Source organism: Glandiceps talaboti, chromosome 15 (genome assembly GCF_964340395.1).
Source record: "Glandiceps talaboti chromosome 15, keGlaTala1.1, whole genome shotgun sequence".
NCBI lineage: Eukaryota > Metazoa > Hemichordata > Enteropneusta > Spengelidae > Glandiceps > Glandiceps talaboti.
In genome coordinates, this window is record NC_135563.1 from 18,350,932 (window position 1) to 18,370,519 (window position 19,588).

General features: G+C 36.5%; 1 protein-coding gene across 4 annotated transcripts in view; it reads right to left on the bottom strand.

Moving 5' to 3' along the window:
* LOC144446862 (fibroblast growth factor receptor 2-like) overlaps positions 1 to 6,097 on the bottom strand; it is a 28,476-nt gene extending 22,379 nt beyond the window's left edge. For 2 of the 4 annotated variants that reach the window (XM_078136706.1, XM_078136703.1), the window contains exons 1-2: positions 5,661 to 5,769; positions 242 to 421 (exon numbers count right to left, since the gene is read on the bottom strand). In XM_078136706.1, the coding sequence (XP_077992832.1) occupies positions 242 to 347 (106 nt within the window). In that variant the 5' untranslated portion in view covers positions 348 to 421; positions 5,661 to 5,769. Of the gene's footprint in view, positions 1 to 241; positions 422 to 5,183; positions 5,215 to 5,660 lie in introns of those variants that run through there. The other 2 variants (XM_078136705.1, XM_078136704.1) reach the window with 2 other exon arrangements.
* Between the last annotated feature and the right edge of the window lie 13,491 nt (positions 6,098 to 19,588).

A 19,588-nucleotide genomic window follows, 5' to 3' on the forward strand; every position in this document is an offset into this window, starting at 1 on the left:
GTCTAAAGTTTTATTTTGATAAATTATTCATGAAATTTACTTTATATTTATTTACAAAAGCAAACAAGACTGCAACAAGTTGACAAAGGAGTACAGAAAAGAGTGACACTGCTCAATACTGAATACAATTTGCATCGGAAAATGAGATAAAATTTGGATGAACTTAGTATTTCACAAATGTAACAATACTGAACCCACCAATGACTTGAGGAATACGTGACATACGAGATATATAACTCACCCAGTGTAGATTGTGTGCTGTTTTGGACGACATTCTCTTCACAGCAAACACTACTCCACAGCATCAACAGACTTGAGATAAACACTAGATATATCACAGATTCCATCTTTATAATCTTACACGCATCTCTTTAAATCGTCAAAATTCTCACCACGTTATCGGGAGTCTTCTAAAAAGGCCCTGTAAATGGAGAGAGAAAAATGGAAACAGTCAGTGTTAGAAACTCAAGTGTCAACACTTAGTTTAGAGTTGCTTTCTTGCATGTCTTGTACTGAGAGATAACATCAGCCTTTGAGTATACTGTACAAAGAAGGAACAGTATTGTTTGCACTTAAGATGAAGAAATATAACTATTATACAAACCCTCTGGTAGTCTGTACAAAATTACAGCTAATAGCTTTCCGTAAATTCTCCATTACTTGTGCTTGCCATTTCCGTGCAAAAATACTTATAGAAATTTTTTAAAGCAAAACTACTTTTGCTAGCTTGTTTGTTCTGTTATTGTTATTCTTAGAGACAGATGTATAAACAAGAAATTGCTATTTGATTGCAACATTTTTCAATAAAATAAAGTCGTCTTATATATCCATAAAAGAAAATTATATTCATTTTTTTCTTTAGAAAGCTGCAGGAAAGTGTGTATTGGGTATCAAAAGCTATAATATTTCCCCCGCATGACTGGAAACAAAATTGACAGGAATGAAGCCGAGACAGTGTAGAAGGGTAATGACATCACACAACCGGCCTTGAAATGGTGAAAATACTTTTCTGATATGTCAGTAGCAATGTTTATAATGTGGACTACGGCTCGGTGCTTTCTTTCTTCTACAGCTGGAAGCCATACTTTACAGCCCTCCCCTGTGATCATTCAAAAAGATAGTGTAATATCCAGTTGTGACAGAGGAGTAATGTCGATAAAGGCCACCACACTCACAAGAAACATTGACATTTCTTCAAGTTTCTTTTTATACTTCACACTTTTAAACTGTTTTCAGTGACACTAAGTTTCCCCATTGCTGAATCAACTTGTACAGAGTTGTACAAACTCTTTCGGTTAGGACACACGTCAAAAGCAGACAGCCATACCAGCTACTGAATTTATTTCCACAAAACCTTAGAGTTGGGAAACTTTTTAAAATATGACAGCCAAGATTGTGGGGTGTTCATCATCTTCCAAAAATGTATTTCATAATACAATAATTTATAAAGTTTCCCATTTTCACTTTAAATTCTTTGAAAATTTATGAAACTTCCCAAAAATTGTGATTCTAAACACTAGCTGTGCAGTAACTGTCATCATCACTTCTCGTATCATATCTAAGATCCTCTAAATTTCCTTTCAAGTGCTTTAAATCAGAGACCAGTCATCCATTTGTCTATACATAAACAGTACTAACACCAGTTCTTCCCTCTTTTTTGTCCATTCTTACACAGAAATAAAAGATTTGCAATACTGAGAAAATTGCTCATGTGAAATAATTCAGCTGAGGGCATTGTCCTTCCTGAAGGATAATTGAAGGATTCATGTGTTAAAACTGCTATGTGATCAAAATCATGGCTGGATGAGGACACAAAGTAGCCATCGACGTCCCCAAGTTACAAATTGAAATGTATACTATCAGTATTAGTAACAGTAATAATCCACTCATACTTCGGATACAAATTTTTTCTATGATACAATATCTGGTTGAAGATAACTACCAACATGAAAATGTGTTGATGTATATCTTGTATCAAATTTAAACAGTGACTGTTTCGTGAAATTTTTGGATGTAATAAAAACTGTATACATTGAGTTGGTACTATGAATGGAATTAATATAATGCCAGTGATGGTGACACAAGAATATAACAACCTTCAAGGATATTTAAGAGCAAAAATATATGACATACTCAAAGATTTTATGTTCATGAAACATATACGTCTGTCCCACTATAACAGGACAGTGTACTATATGTGAAGGAATCACTGAAAACTACTACTAGTACAGAATCTTGAAGCCAATAAGTCTATCTGAAGTTAAGTAATTTTAACCCAAAACGCAGACGATCTGGCTCTATGATTCCAGTCAGTCTAGTGCTATCTCTCCATACATTGAACCTCAGATCTGAAGATATGCTTTGATACCATGTGTAGCATCTTGACTAAATTTCAGTCTGCACCAACTCGAGAATACGACACTAGAATATAACTCAATACTTTCCACACAGTGGACAACTGATGCCTTTCCCTGACACCCAACAGCAGTGATGTACACTAAATAGTATTAACACTCAGCATTACATTGGTACATTCTACACATGGCCTAAATTAAACAAGATTTCTTAGTATATTTTACTTCTGTCAGAGACATGGTGAAAGAGGTTCATAGTTTGTTTTACCAGCTGACTATACTTTTAAATGTAACTACGTAATCCAAATAACATTCCTCACTTTAACACTACATTTTTTATAGACTTAAAATGCCAAGCTTACACAGAAAAAAATTACTACTATGACATTAAATTTTAGAGTCTCTTTCACTTATGATTTATCATATATCTTTGAAGTTATAAAGTTATATTTTTAACTTACATTTTTTCTACAAGGACTTTTTAGAATTATATTGCTTTAACCTTCATATAATAATAATTCATAACATTCTGAAGACAAAGTCATCTGTATTTTATCAAGTTAATGATTTTCAATGCTGCTCACGGAATACTGCATAAATATTACAGAATACTAATTACAAAAGTATCACTGCAATAAATAATTGGCGGGGCAATTGATTCTGAGAATTATCTGCAACTTGGTAAGTTAGCTGTGACATTTCGGAAACATTATGCGGATAAACTTCATGTTGGAATGGTTCACCTAATACATTCCACATTCTGTGTTCCATGTAGTGCCCTGGGCAGTACATGCCATGTACACTAAGACACAGAAAGTCTTCACTTATTGAATAACTTAGCTACTATGATTTGGAACATCAATAATCTTATTATTTGGCATGCATACACTGTTATCAAAGATACCTTTAGTGTAAAAAAAAAAGGTTAAAAAAAAGCAGACAATGTTAGATAAAAGCAAAAAGACAGACTCAGTAAGAACCATAGGGATTGTAATTTGTATGAAAAGATTGGATTTTGATCGGGGTTGGGAGATGTTGAGGGATCATTCACTATCAGACTCACACCATGGTTAGGTAAGTATCACTGAGGACGCCAGGTGTTCCAGACATAAATACACTGAAGTGTGTCAGGTGACTTTTGATAATACTAACAAGACCTTCATTGTTCAGGAAGGTGAGTCTATTCTGTTGTCACACATGAAAACACCTTCTCCCACCCACCAAAGAGATAAAAAAGTCCTACACTTTCAAGGCCAGTCATTGACAATACACTCAGGTGTCATTGCATATTTATAAGGAGAATCCCCACTGCCCAGAATAACCTGCAGCTTTTTGTGCATCCCTGACAGACATGCATTGACACCTATATGCTAACAAAATCACAACACAGATTTTACTCTATCCGGTGTCTTCACCTGGCTCATTACGTGTATCATTCTTTCCAATCTAAGTGCTAACAGTCTCAACAACTCACCAAAGTGACAACATCTGGGCAAATTCCTAATTTGACCATGACTGAAGTTTTGGCAACATTTCAAAGGCCCTTCACTTGACATTTCCAATGATGTAACAAGTGGGTAGATTGGAACAATTAGGAGTAACAACTTCGCAACTCTCAAATAACTGATTTCGTAAGAGTTCCACTCAGAGGGTCCTAACTTATACATGCACATTCCTTCACATAAGTACAGCAGCACATTATGTATAATCGGCAAAAGTTGTAGCTACTGCTGAAATTGTTCAGAAGTACGTATTGACCACAGAAGTACATATTTCCGTGTATAGCTGTCAAATTTTAAATCTCCGGCAGTTTTTTGCGTTAGTTTTTATTCTAACGATGTACTTAGATTTTTAACACACTCATGAAGTGCACAGTACACTGGAATAAAAGATAAACCTACTAGAAAGATGGTCTAACTTTTGGACCCAAGATGACACATTTCCGAATGTGCAAAGTGGGATGCTTTTCCAAAACAAAAATAGACAAAACACTCCGAGTAAATTGGATATTCAGGTCTAATTATCCATCGGAAAAAAGGACAAACAACTCCAACCACCCACTAACATTTTACTTCAGAATTAACATAATCTATCGTTCACCGAAATACCGATCTTTTTACGCGAGAAAAACCTCCTAGCACTCATTTGTATCTACAACGAGTTGACCCCCGTGCATTTTTCTGTATCAAATACCAACTATGCACACTTTCTGTGAGTTCAGATTCTCAGACTTTACACTACGAGAATCCAGAGTCAGTATGTAACAGAGTAACATTTCAACACGAATCTGTCCTCTCAGTTGGCGGTTGTAAGATCGTTCAAGACAACGATTGTAGCTGTGTTTGCATGGCCACTACTCTGTCAAACCTTAGCACACCAGACATAGACATACAAGGTCGGTGGCGTGGTATTTCGCATTGCACAGTAACCCAATACATTTTACGGCAGTCGGTTTTCTCCCTACTTGTACGGCCTGGCCTGTTGGTTACTTGTTCTCCTTACTTTTTGCCTAAGACAGTGGCAGCTCTCGTCAGCCTACCCATCACTAGATAAATGCATCCAAGAAGAAATTGAACCAGTGCGAGAAGAGTCTGACACGAGCATAATTTAACATTTGTGAAACGCTTGTTTTTTCATTTACAATTGAATGGGCCATGGTGTGAAAACAAAAAATCTGATGCATTCTCTTTCTTTAAAATCTAGACCCGACATTCAACGTACACACTAACAATGGGGTCTATTATAATTTCCACACCACTGCACATCGATTGCCCCGCCGTAATCCCACGCGCATCAAAACTGAATTAATTCAACGATAAGATCACCTACCAATTTCTTACGATGCTCCCGAAACTTCCAAGACCACAATCGAAGAAACTTATACGAAAAGTATCAATAAGATGAAAACTTACGCTACAAAGTTTTGTTTTTAAGATCGCGCGAGTTGAGTGTTTGTTGACTCTATCCGGTCTCAAACCAGCCACACTGGCATTACGTTGCAGTCGCATCCGTAAATGTTGCCAAATTGCCACTACGAAACTTCATTCGTACGAACATCGCTATGGAATTCTTATTATGGCCTAGTAGCATGGAAATGTCATTAGTACAGACGACGCATCTCGCGATCCCTGACATGACTATGCGATCATAACAAACTACATGAAGGCAACGTGTCATTAGTGTTAGTTGAGATCTTGAGCTATGGCATCGTGCACACACGCTATGCATCGCCCAATCCATCAAGTAACTCCAAAAGTGAGTAAAAACAAACCTAGCACTCAGCGGCGACTACTATTTTAGACCTACCAGATAGCGGCCACGGTCATCCCCCGGTACAATTTCCAAAGTTATCACGGTTTCAATGATAGGAATCTCGAATAGAGGCACGAAAACTTATTTTCCAAACTCACCTCCATTTCCACACTAAGTTTTCAACGTTTCAAATTCCATGAAATCTCAGCAATGCATCGCATGGGCGGTGTGACAAAATCGGATCATTCCATTCGTTTCCAGGGGACGTTACTCTTTTTTAAGAACATCAAAGCACACCGACCGACAATTTCTCAAAAAGGTCGAAAACGAACTGTAATTTAGTTTGGCTATTCAAACTTTCCACAGATCGACCAGTCACACCTTACCACTCAGGCTAGAAAGGCGAAATTACCAGGAGAAACTTTGCTAGAAAATTAAGTGTGGTAACCAAAGAAGTAAGTTGTCGGGGAGACCACGCACCCCTCGGTATGGCTTTCTTCATCCGTGTAAACAGGTCATTCAACTGAACTGTCAGATCAGGAGCCGTGGAATGTGACGTCACGAATACGAACAAAAACAAAATTGAGCAAATTTACATACCCACGATGCTTATCTCAATGAAGATTGGCGGCATTCCGATGCAGCGGAAACCATCTATCGATTTTGCATTACCTGAGTAAAGCGCTTCATTAGCGCTATAAAGAAGAAAACAATTCAACCCACCGTAGATGAGCCATTTAGTGTACGTACCTGTCATTACAAAACGTTCGAAGAGATAACAAGTATTTTGTACGTCCGAGAGAGTGGATCTCCACAGAGGACTTTCTGATACATCCACAAGTTCTGATTGACTAAAAGTTGGCGAATGAGAGTTGTCAATATATATACAGCCTGTCACGTATTCCCTCGGGTGTGACGATTACGGATTACCACCTTTTTGGCGCGTGCCACATGTACGTCTCGAATAGTTCAGGTGACACCACCCCCAACGACAATTTATAATTTTCAATTTTACGTGCCTAGATGTAACACGTATCTAATAGTAAGCAATATGTATCTCTTTTCAACTTCAGTAACACTGTAATTATATTCCTTCGCTGCCTCATATCAGGCAATCGACCTCCCGCATTCAATTCAACTTCTTGATCAAATTTTCGAATGACACTTCTTTTTTTTACGGATGAGCAACTTGCGCTTCTCTTCTTCACCTAAACCCCTAAGGATTTATTAGTTAACTTTTGCATACAAACCTCTCACAATGTAGAAACCGTTTCCCACATTAATTTTATTGATACCTGAATACAGGTTTTGTATGGCAACCACAAAATACCTGAGGGGGGAAAGCCACAGCCTTGAAAAAAAACCTCTATTTTAGGACAATTTGCCATTTGTTTCAATACTCGACACGTACCTTTCGACCGGGACAACTTTATAGCTATCTCGCGTTTCGACAATGACGATCAACTTCATCGATGTTGAGTAAAAAAGAAAAGAGTGGAGAGATTTTTTCTTTTTCGTCATGATAAATCCTGGTTTTCAAAGTCTCGAAAATGAAAGGTATATTTCATTAATCTAATAAATTTTTAAGTTTTTTTTTTCTATTTTCTACGATTTCTTGGTTTTCTTCCCCGTACTTTTATCGCCCTCGTTCGAATTCCCAAGTCTGCAACGTGTTGCAGATCGACTCCCGTTAATTAATATGGGTTTCAATCATTTTAGAGTTTATCAACATAAGGCGTAGGTGTTCCTCGGAGTTTAGTATAATTTATGCCCCCCCCCCCACACACACACACACAGAGCAAATACTGATACCTGTATACATTTTCCCGCGTAAAAGTGTCCATTTGAGGACACTCGTTGGCACTTAAACTATAAATATGCATAAGTAACAAGTGACTTTTCGGTGGCTGGTCTCAGACAGTAAACTATCATGGATGTTTTATTGCCAGGAAATAGTGACATGAATGGGAAATAATAAAACATCTTCAGCCATACAGTACACACAGATGTGGTATATGTATACTGTAGAGGAAGTGAACTTTGGGAAGGGGACACTACAGGGCCAAAAATCACACAACTGTTTATTTTAGCGTTATTGATTGGTTCCTCTGTTTCTATTTTAGTACGTCACTTTATAATCATCCGCATTCCTTAGAGGATCTTAACAGCTTCTTCAGTAATAGGAGTTGTTAGAGATGCTAGCTATGCTATATAGTATATACATTTTGCATATGTTGCGGGCATAAACATGGATAGATCTGCGCAATCTATCAATTACAACACAAATGTGTAAATCCGATAAACAATGAAATTATATGTCTACGCAAGTATCTTGTGCCATTTTTATAGATATTTTAGCAGCTCAACTTGTTTATCTTGGCTTGCCCTTATGAAATACCAATCATGACCAGCAATTACGCTGGGATGTTTATTTTGTGCTGAAAATACTAGTAAATTGTTTCATGCTCAAATATACAAATATTTTCTATAACAGTGTGGTCGCATAGTTGTTCATTTTGTTACCATTTCAAGAATCAATATTTGAAGGTTTTAAAATTGAACTGAAATAAGAGGTTCTGTTTGAAATGTTAGAAATACTACATATATTTAATACTGTGGTGATTTATTGACACCAGTGACAAACACTTAAACTATCTAAGGAACTTCGCTACTTGAAAAAGACTATAGCATGAAATGGACAATGAAATTTAACAAACTGAGACTTTATCTTTTTATTAGAGATAACTGACAAATGTTTGTTTTTCCATGTTATAATTAACAGTCATCTATTTTGAATAAAATTGAGCTTTTAAGATAGTCCCCTATTTGAAAATCTTTAACATAACCTCCGATGTCTCTTTTTCGTCCCAATTTCAAGGTAATATATTGAGTTGTTGGAACTACATTTTCTATACAAATCATATGGCCAAAATTTGTTTCTTTCCCTGAGTTTAGAGTGAGTGAGTCAGCAATGCTGTCATTCGATCTTTGTATCAGGAAAAGGCTGCGACTCAGACAAGAAGAGAGTGACGAATAGTAACAGATGTACAACCATTCTGTTTTCATGAATCAGTTACAAATCACAGCACAACATGGTTATGCTGTACCAATATTGATCTTCTGGGGTCTGCATTCATATTTTTATTTATGGCTACATCTGATGCCCTCTTGACTGTTGATGAAGACTGCTGACGTTATTGTATCAGTTTGAGTTGTGGATATCATACTGGTCTACTTCACTATTATGTTGGTAGATAGTATAAAGTCAAACTGCGAACCCAGCTGTCTATAATTCCCCCATGTGTATACACATAGACATCACAGTGAGTATAAGGTAAAGAAAACACAAGTCCAAACAGATGTGTAGACCCACATAGACTGAGAAGAAAGCAAATTAGTGCTACTACAATTTGTTATCGTATGGTTCATATAGTTTCATTAAAAAGTTATCACCATACAAACAGGTCTCAGAACATGCAATTTTGGCATAGTATTCTTACATGTAATCCCCATATCAACAGTTGAACCACAATGCAATATTCTTGATATGCCATAGTATCTTGTAGTTGAGGCGGTCTTCTTGTGCTTTTTATGTCACCAAGTTCTAAAATTAGCAATGTGACATCACAGGAAGAGGGGTGCAAAATTGGCCATGTGTCTCTGTCAAAAGGGCAAATGGGGTTACTCTTTACTCAATTTATTTAACTGGATTGTTCCTGTGGAAAATGATTGATGGATATAAAAAGTCGATGAATAAAGCCACGTTGGATGTTGTAACAGACAGACGAGGAAGCTGTAGAAGTAATTGATATCTAGGAATCCTGCTGCGTTTGCATGGTTTTTAAAAAACTTACACCAAACACCAGAGGCTAGCTGGTATATATGGTTACTGTAGCATTACAGACTAGATGGGCATGGAAGGTCTTTAAGATGCTACGATTTCCTCCGGTGGGGTTCACTACGGAACAAAATAAATTGTTATACAGAAAGCCTACCAAATGTAAACATCTGCTGATTGGAAGGTCAAGATTGAGTGGAGAGCTCCTAATGATTCATGCTAGACTTCCTTCCAGTGTTCGGCACCATTTTGAAATGATAATATACAAATTGCATCTGTTGTGTCATAAATCATTTGTGAGATGTATATTGAGATGTGGGGTTTATGTCGGTCAAAACTAATGGAAGACACTTCATCTTTTGCAAAGTCTACCAGAAGCACGACTAATCCAGGCATATACATTCCTCACACAATTAGAAAGAATTATGGCCAAGATTGACCTGCATGCTGGTCTCCCTACAAAGAATGTAATGTAGTAGTACCTATACAGGATAATGATGGTTCCCAGATGCTATCAGCTTGTATTTGCTCCTCTAAATGTGTTGTCTTGTCAACTGAGGCCATCTATAGTATTTTACTGCTTATTAGTCACAGTAGCCCAGCAGGACGCTGCTATGTACCTATCTTTTCAAGTACATCATCTCCTCTAGCATTCCAGCTACCATATTTATACAGTCATCCACAGCTCGACTGGTGTCTTTACACGGATATCTATAGTACTGTGTAAGCGATGCCATGTGAAACCACTTATTAGTTGCAAAATGTCACTATGGGGTGGAAATATGCAATAGGAAACTTTTACTATGTATAATCGTTCAGCTATACAAGTATCAGGAATTCAGCCACTGTATTTATATATTTGGCAACTTTTTACAAATATGTGAACTTGCACTTGCAGTTTTTCAGTTCTCATTTGATAAATAAATACTGAATGCAATGGATTATTACTGAAACAGATGCAGGACCAACACACAACTATCTTATTCTGGAGCTTGAAATTCCTGATGATGGTACTCACATGCATTAAATCACCTTTCAAATATTTAATTTGATTCATACATGTTATCTATCACTTTCGATTAATATGAGATAATTGGACGAACAGCATTAAATGATTACACATACTCGTAGTGCCCAGGTCCCTTTTCTTGCTCCCCAGAGAGGAGTCTAGGTTGCCATTCTCATAACCAGACTCATGAATATTCATGACATGCTAATGCTATTGATAGTGTCACATGACTATTTCTACACAGTTTTACATGGTCACATGTCATGTTTTTTTTATTATTTCCAACAGTTTTAAAGTAAGCCATAAAACTCGCTGGCCTCTGGGAAACATAAAACCAGTCTTCCAATTACTTTTCTGAATAGTAATGGTCTGTTGATGTTATTAAATGCTAATCGATGGTTTAAACAAATTCAGCAAAGTTGTGGAAAGACAGGATGCTGTTCTCAAGATTTTTTGTTTCTTACTTTATGAAGATGTCACTGTTTAGAACCGACACTCCCTACATATATAACTAACAATGCAAAGAAATTGCACTTAGTTATCAAATCAGTGGTATATTAATACATACGTTTTCTAAGCTTTGAATGCTGTTGCTGCAGCTATGCAAGGCAGTGTTAAAATTGTTGCACACTGTCGAAGTGTTATATAAGTATTTCATGCATCACTCTGTTTGCAAACATAGTTCATCAACTAGAAGTACAATCTCTAGAAATTAATGCTGAAAATAAGAGTGTGTTGTTAAATTACCCTGCTATTACAAGTTGTTTATCTCTTTCTAATATGATGTTTATGCCTTGAAATTGTCAGTTGAAGCATGAAATTACAAGATAGATTATGGGATCAACTCCATAAACACTACACCCCTAGGGGCTTGTCTGCCATGTGGCTGAAGATGGCAACTTCCCTGCCTCTGGTTGTTAAGTAACTTTTGCTCTCACGTAACTGAAGAAATTTACTACGTGTAATAGTATCCTGACTAAGTGTACAGGCCTTCCTCTGTCTAACTTATAAGCTTGAAACCATTGACAAAGTTTTCATATGCTAGACACCGCAAAGATAAACATACATATCTGGGATATGATATGAAATAAAATAGAAACGTTTGGCTTATGATGGAAATCAGATTCAGTTATTTGCAAATTACAGCATCCTGTGACATTTAGAATCTTTTCAAGATGCTATCCCCAACTGTTGTGCTTTTGAGAATGCACATACCAGTGACCTCTTCTGCTTTAATACTTTCTAAATTGTGTTTCTTTCATTTAATACCCTAATTATGGAATGAGTGATATCTTGAGAACCTCCCCCTTACATCCATCATGAGGAGAACATAGAATGGAACTGACAGCAGCTCCTCCCTACCATCACAATAAGTATATCCACATGGCTTTCAAACCAATAAAAAGACCCTGGTTAATTGACTGAAGTTGAGGAGATCTTTGTTGTACCTGGATACTCATGATTAGGATGCAAGACACATGTAATTTATGCCAGTTAATCACCTCTGACCTTGCTCTACCCTATAACAGTCACTTTCAAGGAAAAACAGTTATATGAAACTCTGAATGACCTAGCGTTTTTAAATTTGTGACTCCCAAAACAGTTTATGATGTACATAAAAAAGAAAAGGAAACTGAAAACCCATATGATGAGGCTATAGTTTTGTTTCTAATCTATGATGAGTTTCACAATATGTGTCCCTTCATCAACATATCACTAGAGACTATATCCATGGCTTTCAATATCTTGAGATTCAGAGCCACGGATAGTCTCTCGACAATGTGTTACTGGAACCCATACTGAAGCTCACTTGAAGGTTAGCTATACAACGTGTAATGAGTTCACTCTACTCATCCAAATAGTAGTCTGGATGCCAGCATGGTCTCCAACTAAACCATGAGTGTCATCGTCGCAAACCATGGCCTGTTTTACCGCAACGTTCTTAACGAGCCTCCCACTGGATTTATTTCGAAATGTAGTGGTAGAAATAATAACTCTAGTTTGCGAATGATGAGTGTGAGTAGAGGTGTAAATGGTAACAATATCGTACAGGAACTAGACTATCAAATAGTGGATCCCATTGCACAGGACTGGCTGAACAGTCATCCCCCTCCCCCCTCGCCTTTTTTTAACTAGCTGTAATTGATATCATTTTGAGGTTCTGTTCAACTTTTCACTTTTCAAGGACTACTGGTAATCGCAACTTGAAATACTAAAACCATGAAGACATCACTAAGAGTTGTCAGCTCCTCTGTGCAGTTGTCACTAACCACTCTTGATTTATGGTAAGTGTGGAGGTAAAACAGGAAGGGGATGGTACCATACACAATAAAAGAGTACAATGGATGGAGTAGAATCTGTCAACTACCTGGTTCATGACACTGTAACTATTTCTTCCATCTTTCCTTTTTTATTTTTCATTCCACACTCTAAGAATACCATGAGTATATATTTTCACTCTGTGCTGATACTAGTATTACGTAAACACATTAAATTAAGTTTATTTTCAAAGTTGTGGATGACGGCAGCATATATAAATGGGTGGTCAGATGAGATAGCTCTATTGACGTATGTACTGCAAACTAACTCCATGCCCTAGGGCTTTCCGGAGGTCCTAAATTAGGTAGCTACAAAACTTGCAGATTTATTTGAGAAGAATTGTCAACTAATTAGAATTGATTAAATTCGACTCATTTACCTGCAAAAATAAAACAGACCTGACACAAACACTTCATTCTAGAGTACTCAACTGGAATCACAAATGATACATTGATAGCCAGACTACAAACATGGCTATTCTACCTGGTCTTATGTAATGGGCCTCCCAAGTCCTTACCTATTTTCGTCTCAAATCTAAAGCTTGACAAAACTAATCAAAATAACCCTATTTAGATTTAAGGAGTGTGCATGTCCAAAAGAAGATACTTCCTTTGCTTTCAACAAATTGCTTCTAGCCATTGGCATTGAATTATCGAAATATTCGGTTGAAGTATAATTGTTCCAATAGTTACTCTGACTGTGGGGGTGGAAACAGCTGTTACAATCTTATATCACAATTTGAGTCATTTATCAGCTGATAAATAACATTGAAATATTTTCTTAATCACATACTTGTGACTTCACTGTTCTTAAAATATAATGTCCAATTCTTGACAATGATCTAATTCGACATGCATTTATGCTATAATTTTGCAATGAAGGGATTTTCTCATCCTGGCAGCTTGGAGAATTGACATGTTTTCATTTCCCTTGTGATTTTGATTTTCATTAATTCAAGGATGTGTCAGATTATGACAAATATATGTAAAGTCTATCTCAATAACTGATCTTTTTTTCATTTTCATTATTATAGTCTCATACTATCCTATGACAAGTGAGTTAAAGTAACTTTCATGTAAAACACAGCTGAGATACCAAGCAATGTTTCCTAGAATCACATTTTTTTTCTATATTTTTTTGTTTGAACAGAGCATTCATATTAATTTGACAAGTACCACAGGTCAAAGGTCATCTTTGATGTCTGTGAGAAATAAGAGCTGGGGAATTGATATTCAATCAGTACCAGTTAGTCAAGTATCTTTAATAGTAGAGGTAAATCTAAGCTGAAGTATTAGAGGCTAACTTGTAGGGATGACAGCAGTCATTTTAATTTATGTGGAGAATCCAGTCAGAATTTTAACATCTGTACAGGATACCAGACAGGTGTTTTTCAACCCCTTTAAATGCCCCTATCACTTGACAAAACAGTGATTTTTAGGGTCCCTGGTTCACGAAAGCTTCATTAGGCTTGATCACGGAGACTAACAATAGAAAACAATTTGTCTCATCTCATTCTGAATAGATGTTTGTGGTTAAGTTCAAAACAATCTAACTGTGCCTGATTTCAACTGTTGATTCCCACCTGCAAATTGTCATGGAAATCTCTCCGAATAACTGTTATTGAAAACATGCTGATACACTGTGTTTCTGTGTATGTCAGATCTAATATCTCTTATTGTCATCTGATAAACCCCCTATGTATGTTGTCATAGCCTAGTTAGTAAGCTTCTGTGGGAATTTACTACTACTCTAGTGATCTTTGAAAGGAGGGCAGCATGTAGTAATCACAGAACCTGGAATACATGCTGAACTGTTCTATAGAACATGGAAAAGAAAATTGTTGAAAGTACTGGTGGTACCTGGCAGTTTCAATTGCTGTAACCTGCATTACTGGATCTGTCACTACACTATGTTCTACTACTACTGGTACTACTACTGGTGGTAGCACAAGCATTAGCAGTCTTAGATCTAGCAGCCACATACATAGGCTATCATTTCTGTTGCTATTATCAACATTATCCAAAGTCCCCATACAATACATGCAGGATTGATATTAATTTGACATTTGTAGCCATAACTTTTGAAAATACTAGTTTAAAATTTTGTTGCTAAAGCTGTTAACTAACATAAGTGTTCCTTATATACAAAAGAAATAGTTCGTATCAGCTGAAAGTATGCATGTGAATGCTTTCCTAAAGTCAACCTGCTTAGATTCTAGGCTACGGCTGAAGATGATCAAATCAAAGTTAGAGCAACCAAATGAATGAAATACAAGATTACATAAGGTACCCAACTCCCCTCTCCTGGTCGGAATTCCAGTGCATACCTCAGGTTTTACATTAGTTGGTTTACTTTCGCCTGATTTACCCGACCACCACTAGGACTAAAAGCTACACTAATGAGTACATATTCAAAGGACAAGTTGATCAGTTCAATTTTGACTACTGTGAATGGTTTAAATTGGCACTAGAGATTTCCCATGAAATTAACAAAATAACTTCAGAAGGCAATGACTACTTTTAGATGGAAAATTAATGGAAAAATTTCAAAGACAGAAAGACTGGAATACACGGAAAATTTTCTAATAATAAATCATCTTTTCAGATTATATATAGCCTGTTTACGGTGCTTGTGGTATATTCTGTTCAATTTCTCATACCATAGGCTTGCGACTACCCTATCCCTAACATGTAGAATATATTGAGAGATTGAACGAAATATACCATAAGCACCATGAACAGGCTAGATTATATATCACAGAGAGCAATAACTATTTCTAAGTGAAAATCATTGGAAAATGTTCTAATACAGTAATATTGGAATACAGGAAAACATGAAAACATGAAATAACAATAATCTTTTCAGAACATTTGCGACGGAGGGCAATAACTATTTCTAAGTGAAAATCTTTTGAAAATGTTCACAGACAGGAATTTGGAAAACTGGAAAAATGTTCACAAAATTGACAAAATTCTTTGCCAGATAATCTAATACAGAGGACAATGACTGTTTTTAGATGGGCAATCATTGGCAAATATTCACAGACAGTATGGATGAGGTAAAAAAACAAAAACAGGCAATTTTGGGTGGGAGACAGTGCAGAAAATTGAAATCAATGGAGCAATACACATAAACATACCACAATGACTAAACCTTCTTTGAAGTACTTAATTTCCACTGATGAACCACCCTAGAGGGGTTCTATGTTCCATGACCACTGGAATCACATCACAGAGTTGGGATTCCGATCCCATTCTCTGATATCCCAATCATAACTTTTCCTGATATTCATACTGATCCCAGATTGACCTTTGACATCTTGTTTGTAACTTAGTCACATGTCAGAAATATTCTACGTAATTATTCTATCCTTAGAACAGTGTTATGGAATTTACGCTTTGGTCGTTGAAATCTTCAAAATAGTATTTTTGGAATATATCCAAATAACTTATTTAAAGAACAGATGGTGGATAAGTTGTGTATCTGTTCTGTAGCGGTATCTTGTAGAATGTGTAGTGTCAAACCTATAGGTGAGTAGATGAAACCGTAGTGAATACCAACAGATAACTGACTGGATAGTTTAGTCAGATTGTTTTAATCATCAAAATATTGCAGGGCAAAAGAAACTGCTGCTAAAGATTTGTGGAGTCTGACTTAATGACTGTGTTTATGTTGCAGGTCAACAAACAGTTGTTCAGGCCATTGAAAGTGAGAAAAGGTTTGTGTCGTAGGCCGGTTGCTTTGAAAATTAGAGTTGCGATGAAAGTCATCTTTGCCATTTCATTTTGAATAAATCATAAAAGTGTCAGACAGAGAGTCTGATTGAAAAAAAACAAAAATAAACTTCAGCGCCTGGCAATCCCTCTTATCGGTGAGATAAACACAGCTAGCTTGCAATCAACTTATGCAGATGTGAAGATGCTCTCCATGGAGATAGATAGATGGAATCACAGTTCTTGTAGAGAAACTTGCCACAGTTCAAACAGTAACAAACTCAGGGTCTAGTTTTAATAATCCCATACAATTTGACTCATTCTCTTTTGTTCACGCTCTGTTGCTTCTTGAAACAGATAGTTTGCTAAGATTCTATTCATTTGGGCATTTCTTGAGGGCAAACGTAATTCGGCAAAGATTCCCACAGATAGGCATTGGGCCGTATGCAGGTAATTCACATTCATAATACTATACACTAAGACCAACACACTATTGAATCATTATGTAAATCTTGCACAAGACAAGTTTTGTTCTTTTCCATGTCAAAACACCACTCTTGTAGTATTTGCTTGCATAGCCTCAGTTTAAACTGACCAATCACAACTCTTCTGCCACGTGTTTGAAAAGAGAAAATAAAATTTGGAAAGAAGTGAAGAGACCGGATGAACTTCTTCAATAGCTCATTGCAGTTACAGAATTCCTTTCGCCTCCACCTTTCAACTCCCACACTTGCCTCTGAAGAGGAACAGCCCACTATTAAACAATTTTTTTGTTCAAAAGTTCAGAACTGTCAGCATGCTGCAAAATCATGAACAAAAGTTTGTTTCTCTGTGTTTGCCTTGAAGCAGACTCTGAAGTCAAACCAGAAGATTAGATGCATAAAAAGGGTGGAAAAAGAAAGCTGAATGAAATCAAAAGAAACATTTCCATGGAAACGAAATACAAGTAACATCACTTGTTTGTCTTACATTGCCAGTGTGCATCTCTTAAGAAGAAAAGACGGTATTTTAAAATTCAAATCATAAAGTAAGGTGAAATTTTTGGAACTAGAACTAAGTTTAAACTACTTGTATCGATAGATGAAACCTGACATCACATTCACATGTTTAGCTTACACTTTTATTCTGTGATAGTACATTGGGTTCCATCATCCAAAACCCTGGTGTATCTCATCACAGATTTGGTCCCAAAGTTACTTAAAACTGGAATTTGAACAAGATTTAATTTCCAATTTGCTAATTAACAATGTTTGTACTACCTGCACACTCAGTTTTTGTGGACACATAAGTCTATATCTATTTCCATGGTTTGCTATCTTAGCGGGGAAACATCCTCCTTTTTAAAACAGTACTTGAACTAGACTATTTTGGGTTGTTTTGATTCACAGCTAGAGTAATTTCAAGGTTAAGTTCTAGTGCCTTCAATTATAATGCTAATTTTTTTTTATCTTTGACAGGACTGGTTGACCTAAGAATTGTGAAAGAACCAGGCACTTATATAGAAACTCTCAAGTTACCTCCTGGGACACAGACTGGGTGTATGCAAACAGAACAATTTCAGAATACATGATTTTTACCTCTTCAGCCACTCCCACCCTGTAACTATGGACAGGTTAATAATCACCAATAGCTGATAATTTTGATTGTATACAACCACGGTAAACATCCGTTCTGAAGCTAGGATAGGCATGATAGGCCTCTTGACAGTGACAAAATGTCAAAACTGCAGAATCAAGGTCAAAAAACTAAAGATGATGTCCTTAAATCACAGTTAATGTACTTAATAACTAGGCCTTCAATATTTTATTTCAGGATCCTGCTAAGCTGATAGTGGCATTATACCTACAAAGTAAGTCCCAACTGGACTACAAAACCTTGTGACTGCCAAATCTCATCTACATGATTAAAAGTATTTAATTCTCTCTTTAAAATATACGACTGGTTATATAGTGATCCCTGGAACAAAGTACTTGCAATTCTATGGTCAAACTCTGCATGCTTTCAATGAGTGCACCTCATCTATATGTTAGCTCCAAACTGTCTTATTTCCCAAGAGATATATCATGTTCTTCACACTCTTGCATCTATGTCACTGCTCTGAAAGCAATTGAAAGGTAACCCTGAGACTTGTCAGCCATGTTCACTTAGTATATCACAGGCTGTCGTTTCCGTCTAAGGGTTTCCATGTTTTATAGCATGGGCTGACCAGCATTGCCTGGCCTGTACAAAGCCTCAAGTCTCTGAACTAACTGAATGGATAAGTCGTACATATTGTTTTAAATGAACATAGGATGCTGTACCCTGTAAACTTTACTCTCATCCAAGCTCACTACTAGTAATCATAACATTGTACACATGCTCTCCCATCAGTAAAATGGTTCCTAGGTTTTACTATCATCCAGGGTACCAGCTCTACCTGTTTGGTCACTGGAATAAAGAGTGCCTGGAAAACAGCATGGATGCCGAACTAATGAAGCCATGCAGTGTACATTAATCATGATTACTGAAATTTTTGAGTGACATTTCAAGCACGGAAAAATGCAATAATATACTGATAATGATACACTGACTACACATAACCACATCTGGTTCATAATTAGTAAAGGATGGTACAATGCCTACACTTATGATCAGTTTGATTTATCACTAAAATGTTACATCATTTGAGTTTTAATACTATACACCATCCCCTATGCAACATAATACAGCGTCTACCATTACATCAATACTGCAGGCATGATTTCATTCATAATAGACACAACAGCGAATGGTTACCTACCAGAGCTGAAGAATAACACAGCCAGAGAACTCCCACTGGTAGAAACTGAAGATTCTAGCTCTGCAACTTAGTGATATCAAATGAACACTTGTTGCAGATGTTAAACGCAATCAAACTTGGATATTATGACTGCCAGTCTTCTGACTTCAACTATATACACTAAGATGCTGTTGGTTTTACTTCTACTGAACCTACTATCTGTAACAGTTGGTTTACACCTAGGTGACTTCAACACCAGATTAATTTACTAATGGTGGGGTGAGAAAAGACTTTTTATTTAGATTAGTTTAGTCAGGTTATTTCTTTCTTTACTTTCTTTTTGTT